Below are 16,565 nucleotides of genomic sequence, written 5' to 3' on the forward strand. Positions count from 1 at the left end.
ACAGGTTCTGGCCATCATGATCGGGTCTGAGTCTGAACTGAGATCATGTAGGTGACTTTACATCTTACTAATCAGTCCTAGATCTGTTGCCCCTGCTCCTTCTCAGCAACAAGCTTTTTTCTGATGTACCCTGCCAGATGATTCAGTTTCTCAGAATGAACATGAAGATTATTTCTAGCATTTCTAACATATTGCTTGGACAATAACTACCTGTCTTTCATAATCTTGCAGGATCTGCTTTCACCAACCCATTTTAAGCCAAAGGGGAGAAAAAGAGGATACATAAACAAGGCAACATCAAAACAAAGGAGCACAAAATCACAATATATATTGTAGATATTTGGACAAATTCTTTGGTTCAGTATTTTTTTTCTTTTCTTTTTGTATAAAGTACTTAATCACTCCTAAACTGATAAGTATATTAACCCCCACACTGTCACTTTTGCTTTCCTGTCTTGCAGTCTACCAAGGTTGCCTTTTCCTCACTGCATGCATGAATGTGTTCTCAGTCAACACCTTTGTTTTCCCACGTAAATTTTAAAGTCTGGATGTGTCATTTTTGTTGTCTTTTCAATAATTCTCTTTCTAAAAATTAATTTTGATGGAAACTCAATATATTTTTATACATTACACAACAGCAAAAATGTAAACAAATGTATTTTATGCATCGTCTTGCACATATTATTAACTTTAGGAACTCGAAAAAAAAAAGAGGTGAGACATTAAGCTAAAGGGAAGGATTATGCTCATTGTAATGTCCTGTGCAATCTACACTTTGTATTTTATCATTGCTTAGTCTAAGCTCTGGATTAATTAAAGTATTTTTCTAAGCACAAGGTCTAAACAGCAGTAGTTTTCTTGTCTATTAACATGTTATTTGATAAGCCACTACTATGTGACATGAAGAACAGTGCTTTACACAACTGCAAATAAGGTGATGCAGTCCATCCCTGTCACAGCAGTCGAGATGGGATCCATTCACTGAGTGGTTCAAAAGAGGGACAGGCTGACTCGACTACTGCTCTCAGTATAAATAATTGAGCATGAATAAAATAATTCAAGGAGATTAACTACCTACTTAATCCAATTCTTCTGGGCATAAAAAACCTGAGAAATGCTGACTGTTCTCTGCTTCACTCCTTGGACAATGCAGCTTGTTCAGTCCCTGTTGTGTTTTAGCCTTTTATGAGATTACAGGTGATTTTAATTATTTTAGGAAATAGTACTCATGCTGTAACAGCATATAAACCTTCATAAGTAACAAGAAAACCATCCCACATAATGTCCACCTCATATATAGTTTATAAAATTTCCAACTAGTCTCATAAATTTGTAAATATTCATTTAGGTAAACACAATATTGAACTGCATCTTCTAAAATATGTCTCCTAGTTTTCTGGACAGAGTACAAAAGTAGTGAGAGATTTTTCTGACCCATGAACATCACTTTAAGTTCCTGGTAGAGATAATGTTTTTGAGCAAATGGAGTTATTACACACCCAAACACAGCAACTTTCAGGAATTGGTACATTATGATGAGCAGCAGTTTGAGAGCCATCATCTAACCTGCCCCAGCAACATCCAGTTTATAAAGCTGTGTACTGCATTGCATTTGCAACAAATGTTTTAACTGTCATAAATCATATTTTAAAAAGCCCCTTGTTTACCTACATTGATCACCTACAGAAGTGTCAAAGCATAAAAACATTTTAAAGGATTGTTTCCACTATTAGTTGTCTTTTAATTGAATGCCAGAGCAAGCTGCCTATGCAGTTTTAAAAGCTTCATCCTTCTTCAGGCAGTAAGTCTGTTTTAATTAGTTTTCCATAAGACACAAAAGTGCTTAGCATCGACCATAATTGTTTCCAGAATATCTGAACAATCAACTGCCATGGTCACCCTACGGTGTCTGCCAAAGGGGCAGGTGATTGTGAACTCCAGGTACAGAGCAGCAGCAGAACAAATTCCAGAGGGACATGCTGTGGTGTACATCTATGACAGCTGTGGAAAGCCACAACTGACTACTGGAATGTCAGCATGAGGGATTAACAGTGAATGGGATGATCTTTTCTTCCACCAGTACCCCCTCTCTTCCCACCCCTGGGTTACAGCAGGGACAGCAAGCCCTGTTTCTTGGTGTTCTATGTTCCCCCCTGTAACAGCCAAACCACGGGCCATGGCTATCTGGCAAAATCAGATGCTGTTTGTGCTGCTGTGAGCCTTGTTTTAGGGTTGATTCATGAAGAATAAATGTAAATATTTGGGTAAATTCTGTCCCCTTTGTTCCCCAGTCATTATTAATTAACATTAATGCTCAGTTAACAAGAGCATTTGCATTTGCAGCTGCTCGTTTGCAGTCAGGGTGTCTGTAGCATAAACAATACAGTTGTGGGAGAATGTTGTGTGGCTCACTGTGCCTGATTTAAAGTGTTTGCATAAGCAAAACTGATTTTCAGTTAAAGGTTCTTTATCCATACCTTGGATACAGTGTATTGATGTAGCTATTGCTCAGAAATTGAAGACCTTACATAAGTCCTATACATTTTTAATGGGCCTTTGCCTTGCTGCCAGTAGTAATGATTCACCTACACATTCACATACCCGCATGTGAAAAGGGTGTCACAGTCTTTGGTCTCCAAGTAAAATATGTATCGTTTGGTTTTAATTGTGAAAAGACAACAGACCACATATTCTCTAAACCAGTAATAAAGCAGCAAAGCTGCTGCAGAGCTGTCAGAGAAGTATAAACATAAAAAGCTGAGCAAGACTATTGACATAGAGGACTTCAGTTAGAGAATCTTTCTATATTTTGGCTAACCTTTCTTGTAGGCAGGCAAGAAATACACAAACAGGTTAGTTTAATAAAAAAAACTTTATATAGATAGCTTTGGAAAAATGTCATAAGGAAATTAGATTATAATTATAAATTATCAGTCAGCAAAGGGTCGCCATAAAATTAAATTAAATTAGCAAAGCTCAATTTCTCTAGCTTTAAGTATTGGATGACTTTCCTACTCTACAGTGTGATGACTTTCTTACTCAACAAGGGTTTAACAGACCTGCCCATAAGAAAAAGCCTTCTTATCTTTGGAAAACACACATGTAGAGATTTTTCTAAGTTTTATATATACCATTTTTCATACGTATGTTTTGTTTAATTATTTTCTTAGGGTTCTTATTTTTATAGAATTTAGGTAGTCAATTTTGAAAAAAAAATGTATTTGCCTTTTCTTTTAATGCCACCACTATGTTTGTCTTGTTATGTGGCAAATACATATTTTTTTTCTCACACCTATCCCATCCCTCTTTCATAAAGTAAAAAAAAAAAGGGAGTTGGATTATGTTTAGCTTAAATTTATTTCCTTTTTTCAAGTTGGCAGTCAAAAAGGAAAAGTTTGTGCTTTTCTCAAGATGTTGCTGACATGCAAAAAAGACAGCCTAAGTGCCACTTTGTACATCACAGCATAAAACCTTGCAATGTCACACAAATTTATGCCATAGCACTGGACAGCAATTGGTTTTAAAATGAAGAGTGTCAGGGAATCTTGTGCTACTGTAACATAGTGAATTCTGGCATTGACCAAATTAAAAAAGAAATAGCTCAGAAATTGAGTCATCTACACAAAGCTCTGCTGCTCACCAGAGCACTACCTGCTTGTGTAGGCATTCTAGAGGTGCCAAGGTGGAAGAAGTTATTTTTGGAGACAATAGGAATAACAGCCCAACAATTATTAGGTTAGTAAGATCAGTTTAAGAGCTGTGAGCAACCCAAATGGAGAAGGACATTCCAGCAGGTCTCTCCAACAGGCTGGGAGAAACTGTTGGCACAAACAAGCTCCTTAGTGAGTATTTAGATGAAAACTGAGATGTCAGAAGTCTGATGCTAAAAGTGGCAATTCAAGAAACGAAATGGGTTTGGACAAAAACTATGTGGGTGTGGTACTCAGGAAAATGAAGAATTGAATGTGTTTATGTGAAGATTTATCATCCTGCTCAACAAGATGCTTCAACTGCAATCTATGGAATGTGTCAGCAAGAGATGGAAATGAAAACAGTGGGCCTGCTGACCTTGGATATTAGCACACAAAGTTACTAGACTAACACACCTTTGTACCACACTATACAGGAGACTTTATTAACAAAACATCCCCACATTAATAAAAAGGAAAATATAATTTTACTCTTACGATATTCTAAACAATTTTTCAAATAATTAAAAACAGATTTTATCTTGTATCTACATACAGGTAACTACATATTAATACAGTACTCTTTGGAACAGCATCTATTCTACAGGCACTGATTTTTTCTTGACTGAGCCCAGTGTTTTGTCTCTTTGGATCTTTTTAAAGGTTCCCTTACAATCAGAGGACTTTCTAGGAGCAGGGTCTGTATCAGCCAGTGGCCCTCCACCCTGTGGACGAGGCATTCTTCCCACAGTTACGAAGCGACCAGGTCCGACCTGAAATACAAAATAAATACATCGCTTGGCTTTTGTGCTAGCATTTAAAATGAGAGGAGAGTTAAATCATGAACTACCTTTTGAAAATATTATTTAGTTGATGGAGATGCCTGCTGAGGTTTCCAAGGGCCACTAAAACTATCCTTTATATTAAATTAGGAATTTGTTCTCATCAATACAAAAAAAGGGGAGAGTGTTTTTTCAGTGGGTACTTTATATGCTCTGCTTTTCTGCCTTCATATCTGATTTATGAATTGTAAAAAAGAAAATCAAGCCTTTATCCTAGAGAAGTTTGCTGTACAATGTTATTTGGATTTGTATAGAATGTCAGTCACAGTTTGTGACCTCAGAATTTCACTATACATTATTACTTATTACTTCAAATTTAAAAAAAACCCAACAGGCCCTCTTTCTCTAACATGCAATTGCATTGAACTACTGCTCCAGGAAATCTCCAAGACTGAAAGACACATACCCTCTCCAGATTCATTACTACTCTTTATACTGAATAAGTTGGGGTCTTGCAATAAATACCCCTGAGTGACAGCTCTGTCTTCTAATCATGACCTACTGAAAAAAAAATGCAACTCCTTGAGTACACGTGGCTCACATGTTTGATTACTTGACCTTAACTGGTTTGCAACAACCATCTTAGCTTAATCTTCATCTCTCCCTGCTGAGGGTGTTTGGCAGAAAGGAAGGAAGGAGATTGTTGCATTAAAATAATTTCCAGCCATATCTGTCATTTGTTATTCTCCTAAGCAATGTACCCGAGGAATGCTACATGATGTTGCTGATACATTTGTTTTCTCAATACACCTATTCTGCAAAATGGACTAATCTCTTCCTTGTTTTTACCTACAGTTATTGAAATATTGATTGTAGAACCATGAAGGTATTTTCTTATTAAATCCTCTCCCTCCAAGATATGAACATTCTTGGCTTGAGGTTCAAGCCTTTAAAATAAAATCAAACAATATATTTTTCTCCACTAACAATTTCCAGATTACTCATACTTATATCAAAAATTTTCAGATACTTTCTGCAAAATATTGCTGTTTAAGTGTATCATTGTTGTTTATGCAAGTACCTAAATAATTCTTCCAGCCTACTTCATCTTGCATTTACAGATGTGTCCCTCCATATTTTTCTGAAGTTTAAGATAATGTCTGGAAAATCCTAGTCCAGCACTCTAAGACAACCCTCTTGCTTCCTATTAGGCTCCTTGCTTCTCCATCACATCAAACATGAACTTCCTCTTTTCTTTTTCAAGTTGCAGCCACCTTAGTTGTCATTATTCATTCGTTACAGGGAGCCCAAAATAGAATGTCTTACATTCATACATGTTTGAAAACAGTATCACTTACCTGTTAATGAAAATAAAACAGTGTTATTAAAGATTACTTACTGTTATATGGAGTTTTGGAATATCAATAGAATATTCTAGTTCATTTTCACTCTCTGGTTTACATCTGGAAGCCTCTATTAATGTTTGCTGACGCCTTCTTGCTTTCTAAAGACAGTCAGAAAAAAGGTAAAAATTTTTAAACCAGCATTAATTGTGTCATTTGCACTTGTTTGAAAATATATAAACAACATGACAAAATAAGTGAGGTTATAATTCTGTTTGCCTTTAATTGCAAGTACCCTTCCCCTGTTTTTTGACTCTTTCCTGTACTGAGCACCCAAAACCAGAACAAAAGGATGTGGCACTGCAAGGGTGGGAAGGGAGCCCCTGCTTGCAGTGACCTGCGGGCTGTGTTCTGTGCAGTGCAGCCCTGGGTGCTGTGAGTCCTCATGGCCACAAGAGCACACTGCTGCCTCACCTCAGCTTTCACCCCACCCACAGCACACAGCCACCCCTCTAGGCAGGCACAGCTCAACTGGGGCATCTCAATACAATCTCAGTACATCCCACGTGGATGACTTCACATTTTCTTTTCCTGAACTTCATGAGCTTTTGGCCAGCCTGTCCATCCAGCTTCGGAATAGCAACCCTACCTCCCAGCATATGGATTCCTTCCTCCAGCTCAGTGTCACAGAACTGCAGAACCACAGAATGTTTTGGGTTTGAAGGGACCTTCAAGTTTATCTAGTTCCAACTCCCATGCTGTGGGCAGGGACACCAGACCAGGTTGCCCAGGGCCCCATCCAGCCTGGCCTTAAATACTTCCAAGGATGGGGCATTCACATCTTGACCATGATGAGGATGGATACTAATCCAATATCCAAGTTACTAATGAAAATGTTAAATCAACACTGTATTATCAACCCTAGAATTAACTCGGAGGGAATATCACTCAAAACTGACTACTACTTACACTTCAATCACTGACCACTCTCCTTCAGAGCCCATCAGTCTAGCCAGTTTTTTCCCCAGCTTGTAGTCAACCTCTATGTAATCTAGTCCACATGTCCCCATTTTTACTACAAGAATGCTACACAGGACCATACTGAAAACCTTGCTAAAGCCAAGGGAATAGGCATGCCCCTTCCTCTTTTTCCAGAACAAATAATTTTATCACAGAAGGCAACTATGTTGGCAAGGCATGATTTGTCCTTGGTAAATTCATGACAGTCTATACCAATCTCCTTCCTCCTCACATGCCTGAAACTGCTTCCCAGTGAGTCAGTTAAAACTAATGAGTTTCTAGTTCTTTAGGTCCTTCTTCTGTCCCTTTTTCATTTCTAATTCTAGCATACATCTTTCCACAGACCAGGGAGATGCTTGCATAGAAAGAAAATTGTTCTCCTTTGCACTTTGGGAGATGAAGAAAAAATAAATTTAGCTGCCCAAGTTTTTGTTTTAAGTCTGATTTCATTAATTTTCCAACTTAGTCTGGTTGCCATACCAGGACTCTAATATTTTTATGTTCTTTTGGAAAAGTGCAAATATTGCTAGAAGAAACTTAATTAATAATAAAATATTTCCCATCTTGAAAGATGTTTGCTGTACTAAAAAAAAAGTGAATGAAGAATTAGAAAAAAATAGAGTAAGAATGAACAAACTTGTAGTTTCAAGAGTTTTAGAAGAAATGCATATATATACACCCTCTCCTCAATTGCAAGTGACAATGTTGATCCTCAGTTTGTGATTGCAGTCACAAGATCAAAGGTTGTATCACTTTCCCAATACATCTTACTGTTACTTCTTCTTTGTCTGTGTGAATATAAAATTTACTATCTCTTCTACTTGAATATTCTTATAATTCATTAAGAAATGTGTTTGGAACTGCACAATTATTATAACTACACCATAATTGTAAATTTTTTGCTCCATCAGGTTTTCTTACCTTCAATGCCTCAAAGTTTGATGTCCGAGTCAAGAAATTTTCCCAAGATTTATTTATCATTTCTCTCTGTCTTTGGCTAGCTTTGATCTGTAATATAAATGAGATTTACAGTGGGCAACACAACCCAATTTTAAAATCAGATCTCTTCTGATTTCATTGTTTGTGCAGTTTGAAAAGAATGTTCACTTGTGCCCCTTTGGCTCCCTTGGCTCATCCCTCTCACCTGAGACTGGACAGTAATGTTCTAGTAAAGTACTTGCCCTTTAAAAACTTCACTTATGCACTGCCCTTAAAAGCAAAGAGAGGCTTACTTTGTGCAAACTAATTTTCCTCTCTTCCAACACGTATGTTGGACGAGGCCCAGCTCTTTCAGGAATACTTTCAGTATATTCTTACTCTTAAATGCTGGATAAAAGAGAGAGAATCAGGTCAGGGGACAAAAGTACAGTCATCATAAATGACAATCCCTCAAAAACACTAGCATGAGATTTCAGACAACTGGACCAACTGAGCTTACTTCTCAGAAAGCAGGAGAGGGTGAGACAATAGATGTGCAAAACCACAAAATGGCTGCCTTATAACTGAAGCTGGAAAATGTCTATACCTCCTCAGCATGCTGGGAAGCACAAAGCCCTTTTCGAAGTAATAAAGTTCTGTGAATATTCAGCAAGGGAGCTTAGAAAAGAGACTTATATTTCATTTTAAGAAGGTGTAGTTGTAATAGGTACTTTGTGTTGCTATCTGCTACAGATTAATACCGGTGCAACTCTATAGTAAAATAGTGATCATTGCTCATTACCCCTGATGATACTGCTTCATTTTTTCATGTTGCTCTCTAAATACTGTAGAAATTATGCAAGCTGGGAGGACTGTGGTTAACCTAATTTAATTTAAAGTTAAAATTATGCTGCTGAGACAGATTAAAACTTTTCAAGCAGTGTATACGTACAGGATTCTCAGCATTATATAATAAGAAAATCTGCACGTAAATGGACAAAAAAGTTTAGGTGGGCTTTCCTTATTGAAATACTCCTTTGTCTTACTTCTTTGTAAATTCTTTTCTCTTCCTGGATTTCGTGGTGGAGTTGTCTTTCAAGCACTTCACCCTGCAGAGCATAAACTGTATTTCCAGTATTTTCTGAGAAATGTGAAATAACTTCCAAGACTTTCTCATCTGGTGTAACAGGCCTGAATTCCTCTTTTACTTCTGCATGTATTTCATGCCAAACCTCTCCAACCTGTGTGTGAAACATACACCACATGATGCAGTATTTATCTCATTCTTCAGTTCCAATTATTCAAAATAAATAGAGCAACCATATCTCTCATTATTGTCTGACTTCTCTGAATTTTTATGCAAGGTTAGACTGCACTAACACTATGCCAAATTGACTCATGATAAGCCTCCCTAAGCCTTCCCAAGATGAAACTTGATTCAAAGAGGAGTAACAAGAAAGCTGATAACTACAGAAATTCAGAAGAAATAGCTTCAAGATACCAAACTACAAGAGTGAAGTGTTGAGAGCCTACAAGAGCCTACTTCTTAAAATCTCAAATTGCAGACATTATTAGAGCAAACTGCAACACAAGCCATCAAGGGAAGCTGGAATTATCAACCAAAGACTGAGACTTGCTATTTCCTGAACTCTGCAAGATCTCAAAGACTTTGTTCCTAAGCATAAATTTATCATAAACTAAAGCATCTTTTGAGCAAAACAGCTCTCAAAAAGCTTGTTATCCTGCTGTAGTTACCTATAGGCACACCGTTCCTTACACAGAATGGATGCATGGATGGATGGATGGATGGATGGATGGAGGGATCAATGGGTAGATGGGTGGATGGAGGGATTGATGGATAATGCATGTGGGGACAAAGATAGCAAAGCACAGAAGAATCTTTACAAAAATGTGTTTTTAATGTCACTTTTAATAGTGGCCCCTAAACTGACCTTATTGAGTAAGGAAACAGGCCTACTCCAGTCCTTCCCCAATTTCTCACTCCTGGCACATTCCTGTTTTGATCTGGCAAACAGTGAAAAATATTCTTTTTCTGAGTTATTTTTAACTAGCATTAGTTTCTAGTCTTATTTGCTGCCTGGTCACAAACATCTGTAGCAGTCTGAGGCAAAAACATGGGGATTTGATGAAATGTTGGAGGTGGGATTGTTTATTTTGCTGGTGAATACTGGCTTTCACTGTGTGGAGGTATAGGTGACTTGTGACATAGGGGACAGCTCTTGAAGGGTTATTTGTTTGTTGTGTCCTGAAATATATTTACTATTTTTGGGAATGCAGGTACAATAGTAATATTTGTTTGAACAATACTCACTTTAAAGTCAATATAATGTTGTATAATAGCAAGTGTAACCAAATCCTTAGCAGATAAGCCAGGTAAATTTTCAAAACCTAAAAGAATATTAATCACATGAGTATGGTGAATTTGTCTTAAAACATAATATTGTAAAAAATGGTACCTTATTTGTCATATAAACACATGCAAAATCTTCATCCCACATACACCAGTCAGTCACTCTTGATCCTGAGCAGGCTTTTGCTGATAAAAACCTCCTGTTTCTCCATAATACACTCTCCCTGTACTAAAACCTTTACTTATGAATGGCTCTGTCAGCCTTCTAGTCCCTTGGTAGGCCAGGATGCTACACTTCTGTGTAAGGGTTTGATTTCTGTTAAAGCAGACAAACACTGGAGTCTCCAGATCACAGGTTCTAAAGCAGCAGTTCAGCACGTAAAGAGTTTGCTTCAACTGTGAAGCAGCCAACAGGAAAATTATACCGGTGCTTTGTTCCAAAGCTGTGCAATGAGGGTGTCCCTCTGTCTTGTAGATTTTTGATTCCAGCAATAATGCCTTGAGCATCATGACTCCATCTTTTAAAAATATTCCCAACACTTGTAAAATAATAAGGTAGGGACGTATGGTTGTTGAGACCATGTTTAATTTTTTTTGCACACTGAATGATAATGGCATTTAATTAAAAAATATATAAATATAGTCTATCAAATACCTTTCTAGACTTCATATCATCTGTGTGGTAACTGGGAAAGTAGCATCTGTCTAGAGTATAATTACATCATGTTTTGAAGCTAAGAAGTACCTTAAATAAAGACCATTTACTACCACTGCTTTTCTAGGTCATTGTGTTACAGACTGTTGTGGAGCTTAAGAGTTGCTGAGAAAAGAATATAGAATATTTCCCTATGTTATTATCTACTTTCAGATAATTTCACTACTCCACAGGAAACAGTACAATGTATGTATCTAACATGGAAGATACCTGTGAATATAGGGGAAGCTATAAGGAAATCTTATGCCTTTTGATTTTAGTAAAGAATTCAGCTGTGATCCAACATTTAATATAATTAACTCTACTAAAATTAGTAAGAACCTGGGCTGCAACAGAGGAGCAAGTAGCTATAGATTTTTAGAGAAACCAAGGATGTTTTCAAACCAGTTCATTGTCTAGGTAAAGCGGAGAACTGGCTGAAGCAATCTCAGAACAATTACAGACTATCTTTGAACTTGCAGAGGATGGACATGAAAACAAAAATAAGCCTAAAAAAATCCCCAAAACAAATAACTAGACAAATAATGTTTATGCAGCTAAATGTTAACAGTAAAAAAAATTAAAATCCAACATGAATTGCTGAAAACTAAGACCTGACTTTTGTCTACAGACAGAAAAAAAATCTCATGATGTGGAAGAATTTATATCTTGACTTCAGTCTAGGTTTTAAGACAAGGGTACAAGGAGTATTCATATTCAGTGTGCAAAAATTGGACTGTCACACTTTGAATTAAAAGGTTAAAATGCAAATTAATCTTGTTATTCTGAAAAACTATCTAAAACCACAGAATTTAATTCAGTAAGGACAAATAGAAGACTCTGGCTGTAGCAATAGCCACCTGTACAAATCCAGGATGGTAGGCGACTGTACAACATTCTAAGTTGAACAAGCAAACAGTATCATGCCACTAGGAATACAGCTATTGTTACATTTGTGTCTGAATGTTTGTTTACAAGATGCGTAGAATTATATAACTCTATCTGGCTTTGAGGCTTCTGCTGGAGTCCTGTGTTCAGCTCTGGGACACTACAGACCAAGAAGAATTTGAATCAATTGGAAAGACTCCAGAAAACAGAAGAATAATTAGAGGTTGTGTTAGAAAATGCAATCAATAAGTAATATCTTTCTCAATCCAGACAAATAAATGTAGAATTACTAAAATATGTGAAAAAGATATTGTGTGTGGGAAAATAAATTGGAGAGAATTTCAAGCAAATTTTAGTTTTAGTCCTATGAAAATTCTTCCTGGTGGTAGGGGCAGCAAAGTAGTGGGGAAGTCTTGAAATTCCAATAAAAAGGGATTTTTGAAAAAAATATAATGACCAGGCATCGATTAATTAGAGAGTACTGATGCTGAATCACGTTTCCTTTGACATTGTTTTTTTAATAGTGATTTTATTGATTACCAGTGAACAAGTTCAGTTTAATGACAAATACGACACTGCCAAGGCAATTCGTCTTACCGAGCTTGCAAAATAATGAATAAACTTTTGCCCGTATGCTCTCTGAAATTTCCATGATGGCAAAACTGGGACAGCTGGCAGGCAGTGGGATGATCTTTTGCTGCTTCTGGAAGCTGGTTACAATAGGTCTCTTAGTGTCTAATAATATAAAAACACAAAACCAAAGTAGAAGAATGAAGAGGTAGTATGTTACCAAACTTAGAGGAAATCCATCTTACTTTGTGGACACTGTTTAAATAATTTTTATTGTTTGGCCGAGAGTTTAAACATAATTTAGGTCAGGAAATTTTAATGAGCATGACGAAAAATTTGTGAGAACGGCACTCACTTCTTTTTACAACATACAACAAAACACAATGCCTTTTGTGGAAGAGATTAAGCAATTTAACCGTCCAGCATTAGAAATGCTGGTCATGGTTCTGTTCAATACTTGGTTCATTCCCAGCTGGTGAAGAAAATGCCATATAGTGGCCAGAATGAAATGAAAATGAATGAATAAATAAAATTAAATGAAATGGAAGATATTTTAGGTTTGGTAAGAATTATAGTGTAAATGCTGTTATTAACTGTCATCAGAATTCAGACTATAAAAGCAAATAATGTCGTGATTTTACTGGACTGTTCACAGTTCCACATGCATCATAAAACTTACCAACAATCTTTCCATTTGGATGACGTCTGACTCCCAAATCCAACTCCTCCTGTCTCCATAACTGTATTAGAAGGTTAGCTGCTGTTTGATCTCTCCTCCCTCGCCAGATGCTCATGTGCACAGTGGTTTTAGGGTTGCCAGAAAATTCAACCAAGATTCCAAGAATTATATTGCACAGGTTCTTTTCCTTTAACTTGGTCAAGGAAAAAGTAAAGAAAGTTTTAAAATGTTCAAAACACAGCAATGTGGACTTTCTGAGAAATTGTGTACTATGTAATCAAGTAACTGCAAGCTTTTCATCACAAGTATTTGCACAAAATTAACATATAAACTTGTAAATTGTTAAAGTTTCTGGAATCTTGCTATGCAAAGTTCCATAAATCAATAAATATTAGAGGCACGATTGTAGGATCACGTAAGAGGCATTCCTGTGTGTAGAATTACACAGTAAGTTTTGTGTACGTGGCTCCAGGATCATGTGCTGGAGAATACACTGCTACCATGGTTTATTGTTGTAAGAAACAGACTCTGAAGGCAGAGGCTGAGCAGTTCCACACAGCACAGCTGTTCTGTGGCCAGATCTTTTGGCAGCAGCTGAGAGGAGGCAAGGGCTTCACACTGAAAGAGGGTCAGTTTAGATTAAATACTGGGGAAAAATTCCTTACTTTGAGGTTGAGGAGGGACTGGAACAGCTTGCCCAGAAAAGCTGTGGATGTCCCAACCCTGAAGGCTGGATAGGACAGTCTGGATGTGGCTTTGAGCAATCTGATCTAGTGGAAGGTGGCCTACAGCCAGAGGAGTTGGAATTGGATGATGTTTAAGGCCCCCTCCAACCCAGGCCCTTCTATGATTCTGTTGTTCTGAGGGTCTGCAGCCTTGCACTACAAGAATATCAGGGCCTGGCAGTCCAGCCAGTACGAATGAGGAGTGGATGAAACAAGGAAGGTGTGTTTTTATTTTGTAAGAGGTGAAATGTCTGTGCCAGCTCTATGTCCGAGATCCACAGAAGCAGCTCTACACACAAGACACATGTACAAAGTAACTTCAAATAAAAACTGTTAAAGCCATCAAGTGCTCTTACTAACTTCAGTGTGAAGAACTGAAGTACTTTTCTGAAGAGAGATGTCATCCAAACTAAGAGCATAGCTTGGGTTTTCTTTTCAAAAATAGTATATTTTTTAAAATTAAAAACTTCCTCTGTCAAATATGTATTAAAAAAAAAGAAAAAAGATAGAGGGAAAACCTATCCAATAATTTCTGAGCAGATATCTCAGTCTGTCTCAGGGAATTAAATATACTGGTTTTTTGGTTTTTTTGTTTGATTGTGATTTGTTTGGTTTTGGTGGGGTTTTTTGGTTGTTTGGTTTTTAAAAAATTATTTTTGTTATACCAGTCTTAGGAGATACTGCAAGAAAAATAATGCTATTTTCCATGTCATTCTCCTACTCTGTCATTCTGCAAAAAAATAATAAAAATACCTACTGCCAACAAATCCAGAAGGAGAAAAATACCCTGTTTTTCAATAAAAGAGTCCTCTGCAATGCAACATCCAATGACACAGGACCTTAAACAGAAATAATTTCAATTATGTAGAAACACTTTTATGCTTTTCATCATTTTACAATCATCTCATTTATTTTGCTGAATTGCATACCATTTGGTATGCAATATGCAGTATGCTTCATATCTTCAGGGAGTAGAAAAATCATGTTTCACATGCCTTTTCATTTACACCTACAACTAAATATACACTGCTTGACTGTTCTTTCTTCCCCTGCAGGTGGCACACCTTCCTTGAAGCAGCCTAAGAAGTTTGGCAGGCTCTCAATGAATTGGAGTGTGTATTTGAACTGAAACTAGCTCAGTAAATTAGTTTAAAATTTAAACAGGTCATGTCCCTAATCTGCTTTATTGCAGGGTTGTGTGAGTATTTCTGCCAGCAAAATCAAGGGGGAGAGTCAAGCAAGAATTTTTTTGGCAACAGTTTGCTTCTCCCAGATTAAAATCACTATAAAGCCAGCATTCATGTTGCTGTTGCTTCTTTATTTCCTCTGCTATGGTAATTAACAGAGAAACAAAAGACATCTCCTGTATCAGTACTTTCTCCCAGCAAACATATTAGATTTTTAATGTATTTATCAACCTCTGATTTAAAACAAATTAAGTTTTTATTTTCCTCCTATATATTGGCAATCTTTAAAATATCTCTAGCCCAGTTTACAGACTATACATAGCCAGTTTACAAACAGTTCTTATGCTTACACCGTGTTTTGCTACTATTGGTCTATTCTTGCTTGCTGTTTACTTCTCTAAAGTTATTTACAGACTAACCACATGCCTCTCTTAGAAAGCCTTGAGTAACTCTGCACAGCAGGAGGTCACTGTGTGGGGAGTGAGGCTGTCACACTGAATCCATATTCGGAAAATCTTACATGCAGTATATTCCATTTCTTTAGCATAATTTTTAATTAGTCAAATTTTATGAAGAATTTTTATACATGATAAACAGAAGAAAGACCTACATGTGCAGAGAAAAGTCACAGCATTGCAAACGTAAAAAATACAATACTTGACATTTTTCCGAGTTATTGCTGCTAAAATACTTCACCAACCACAAGCAGTCGAGTGCACTGAGGAGGAGACAATTGTGGCCTAATCCACTAGATAACTTCCTTGGATCCATGGTAAAGAATGGGATAAGTATACCAATTCCTTCACAGCTGAAGAGTTCCTGTTGAAATGTTAATTAAAGCAATGTTTCTAAAGCAATATTTACTAAATTTAAACAAGTAAGAAAAAACAATGGAAAATGGGAAATGTAAATATTTATATTGTAATAAATTTTGTCCACTTGTTGGAGCAGAATATACACACAGGAAAAGAGACTTTCAGTTTTTCCAAAGTGCTAATTCATTTCTTAATACACTGTCATATACCAATTTCAAAATAATGTAAATTAGCAATCAAATAAGTTCAACATTTTCTAGTGGATTTCTGAGTGTCTTTGTATTTTAGCTGTGTCAAGAAACATGACTTGTCACCAATGAACTACAACTGAGACCTGCTTTTCAATTAAAACACAAAAAAGCAGTGTCCCTTAAAAGAAAGATACATACCTTTCTGTGGACATTATTTTCACAGAGAACAGACAAAATAAATAATATGTCAGCTTGGATTTCCAGTAGAATGGTAGTTTCTTTTTCTTTAGATTTGTCTGCTGCATACTTTAAGATGTCTGTAAATGGATATATTTTATATATGTGAATGCCCCTATACACAAGTCAAAATTCTATTACAGCTGCTGCTATTTAAAAAACTCAAATTTACATGAAACAATTTTAAAAGTAAGATCAGTTTTATCTCCTGTGTTTTAATAAGAGCTTCCAGAAGTGCAGCACTCCGATGCTGCAGTTTCAAGGCCCTTTACTCTTGCTGACAGAGTTAATGACAGCAGGTTGCACTGACTTCTCCCCTGTTCAGACTCTTTGCTGCCCCTTATACTGTTTCAGTGCAAGGAGTTCAGGGAACTGATATGAATTAAGGAACTCTTAGAAAAAGGCAGACTGGCTGGTTCACGCTACTCTGCAGCTTCACAAATGTTTGAACTGACA

The 16,565-nt window shown here is 36.7% G+C and overlaps 1 protein-coding gene across 1 annotated transcript in view; it reads right to left on the bottom strand.

Moving 5' to 3' along the window:
* CFAP69 (cilia and flagella associated protein 69) overlaps positions 1-16,565 on the bottom strand; it is a 61,949-nt gene that overhangs the window by 31,259 nt on the left and 14,125 nt on the right. The window contains 9 exon segments of the mRNA XM_063412615.1: positions 5,871-5,975; positions 7,756-7,842; positions 8,799-8,993; positions 10,085-10,161; positions 12,303-12,440; positions 12,955-13,147; positions 14,437-14,518; positions 15,567-15,685; positions 16,071-16,189. Coding sequence (XP_063268685.1) covers positions 5,871-5,975; positions 7,756-7,842; positions 8,799-8,993; positions 10,085-10,161; positions 12,303-12,440; positions 12,955-13,147; positions 14,437-14,518; positions 15,567-15,685; positions 16,071-16,189 — 1,115 coding nt within the window.

Source organism: Prinia subflava, chromosome 1, assembly GCF_021018805.1.
Source record: "Prinia subflava isolate CZ2003 ecotype Zambia chromosome 1, Cam_Psub_1.2, whole genome shotgun sequence".
Lineage (NCBI taxonomy): Eukaryota > Metazoa > Chordata > Aves > Passeriformes > Cisticolidae > Prinia > Prinia subflava.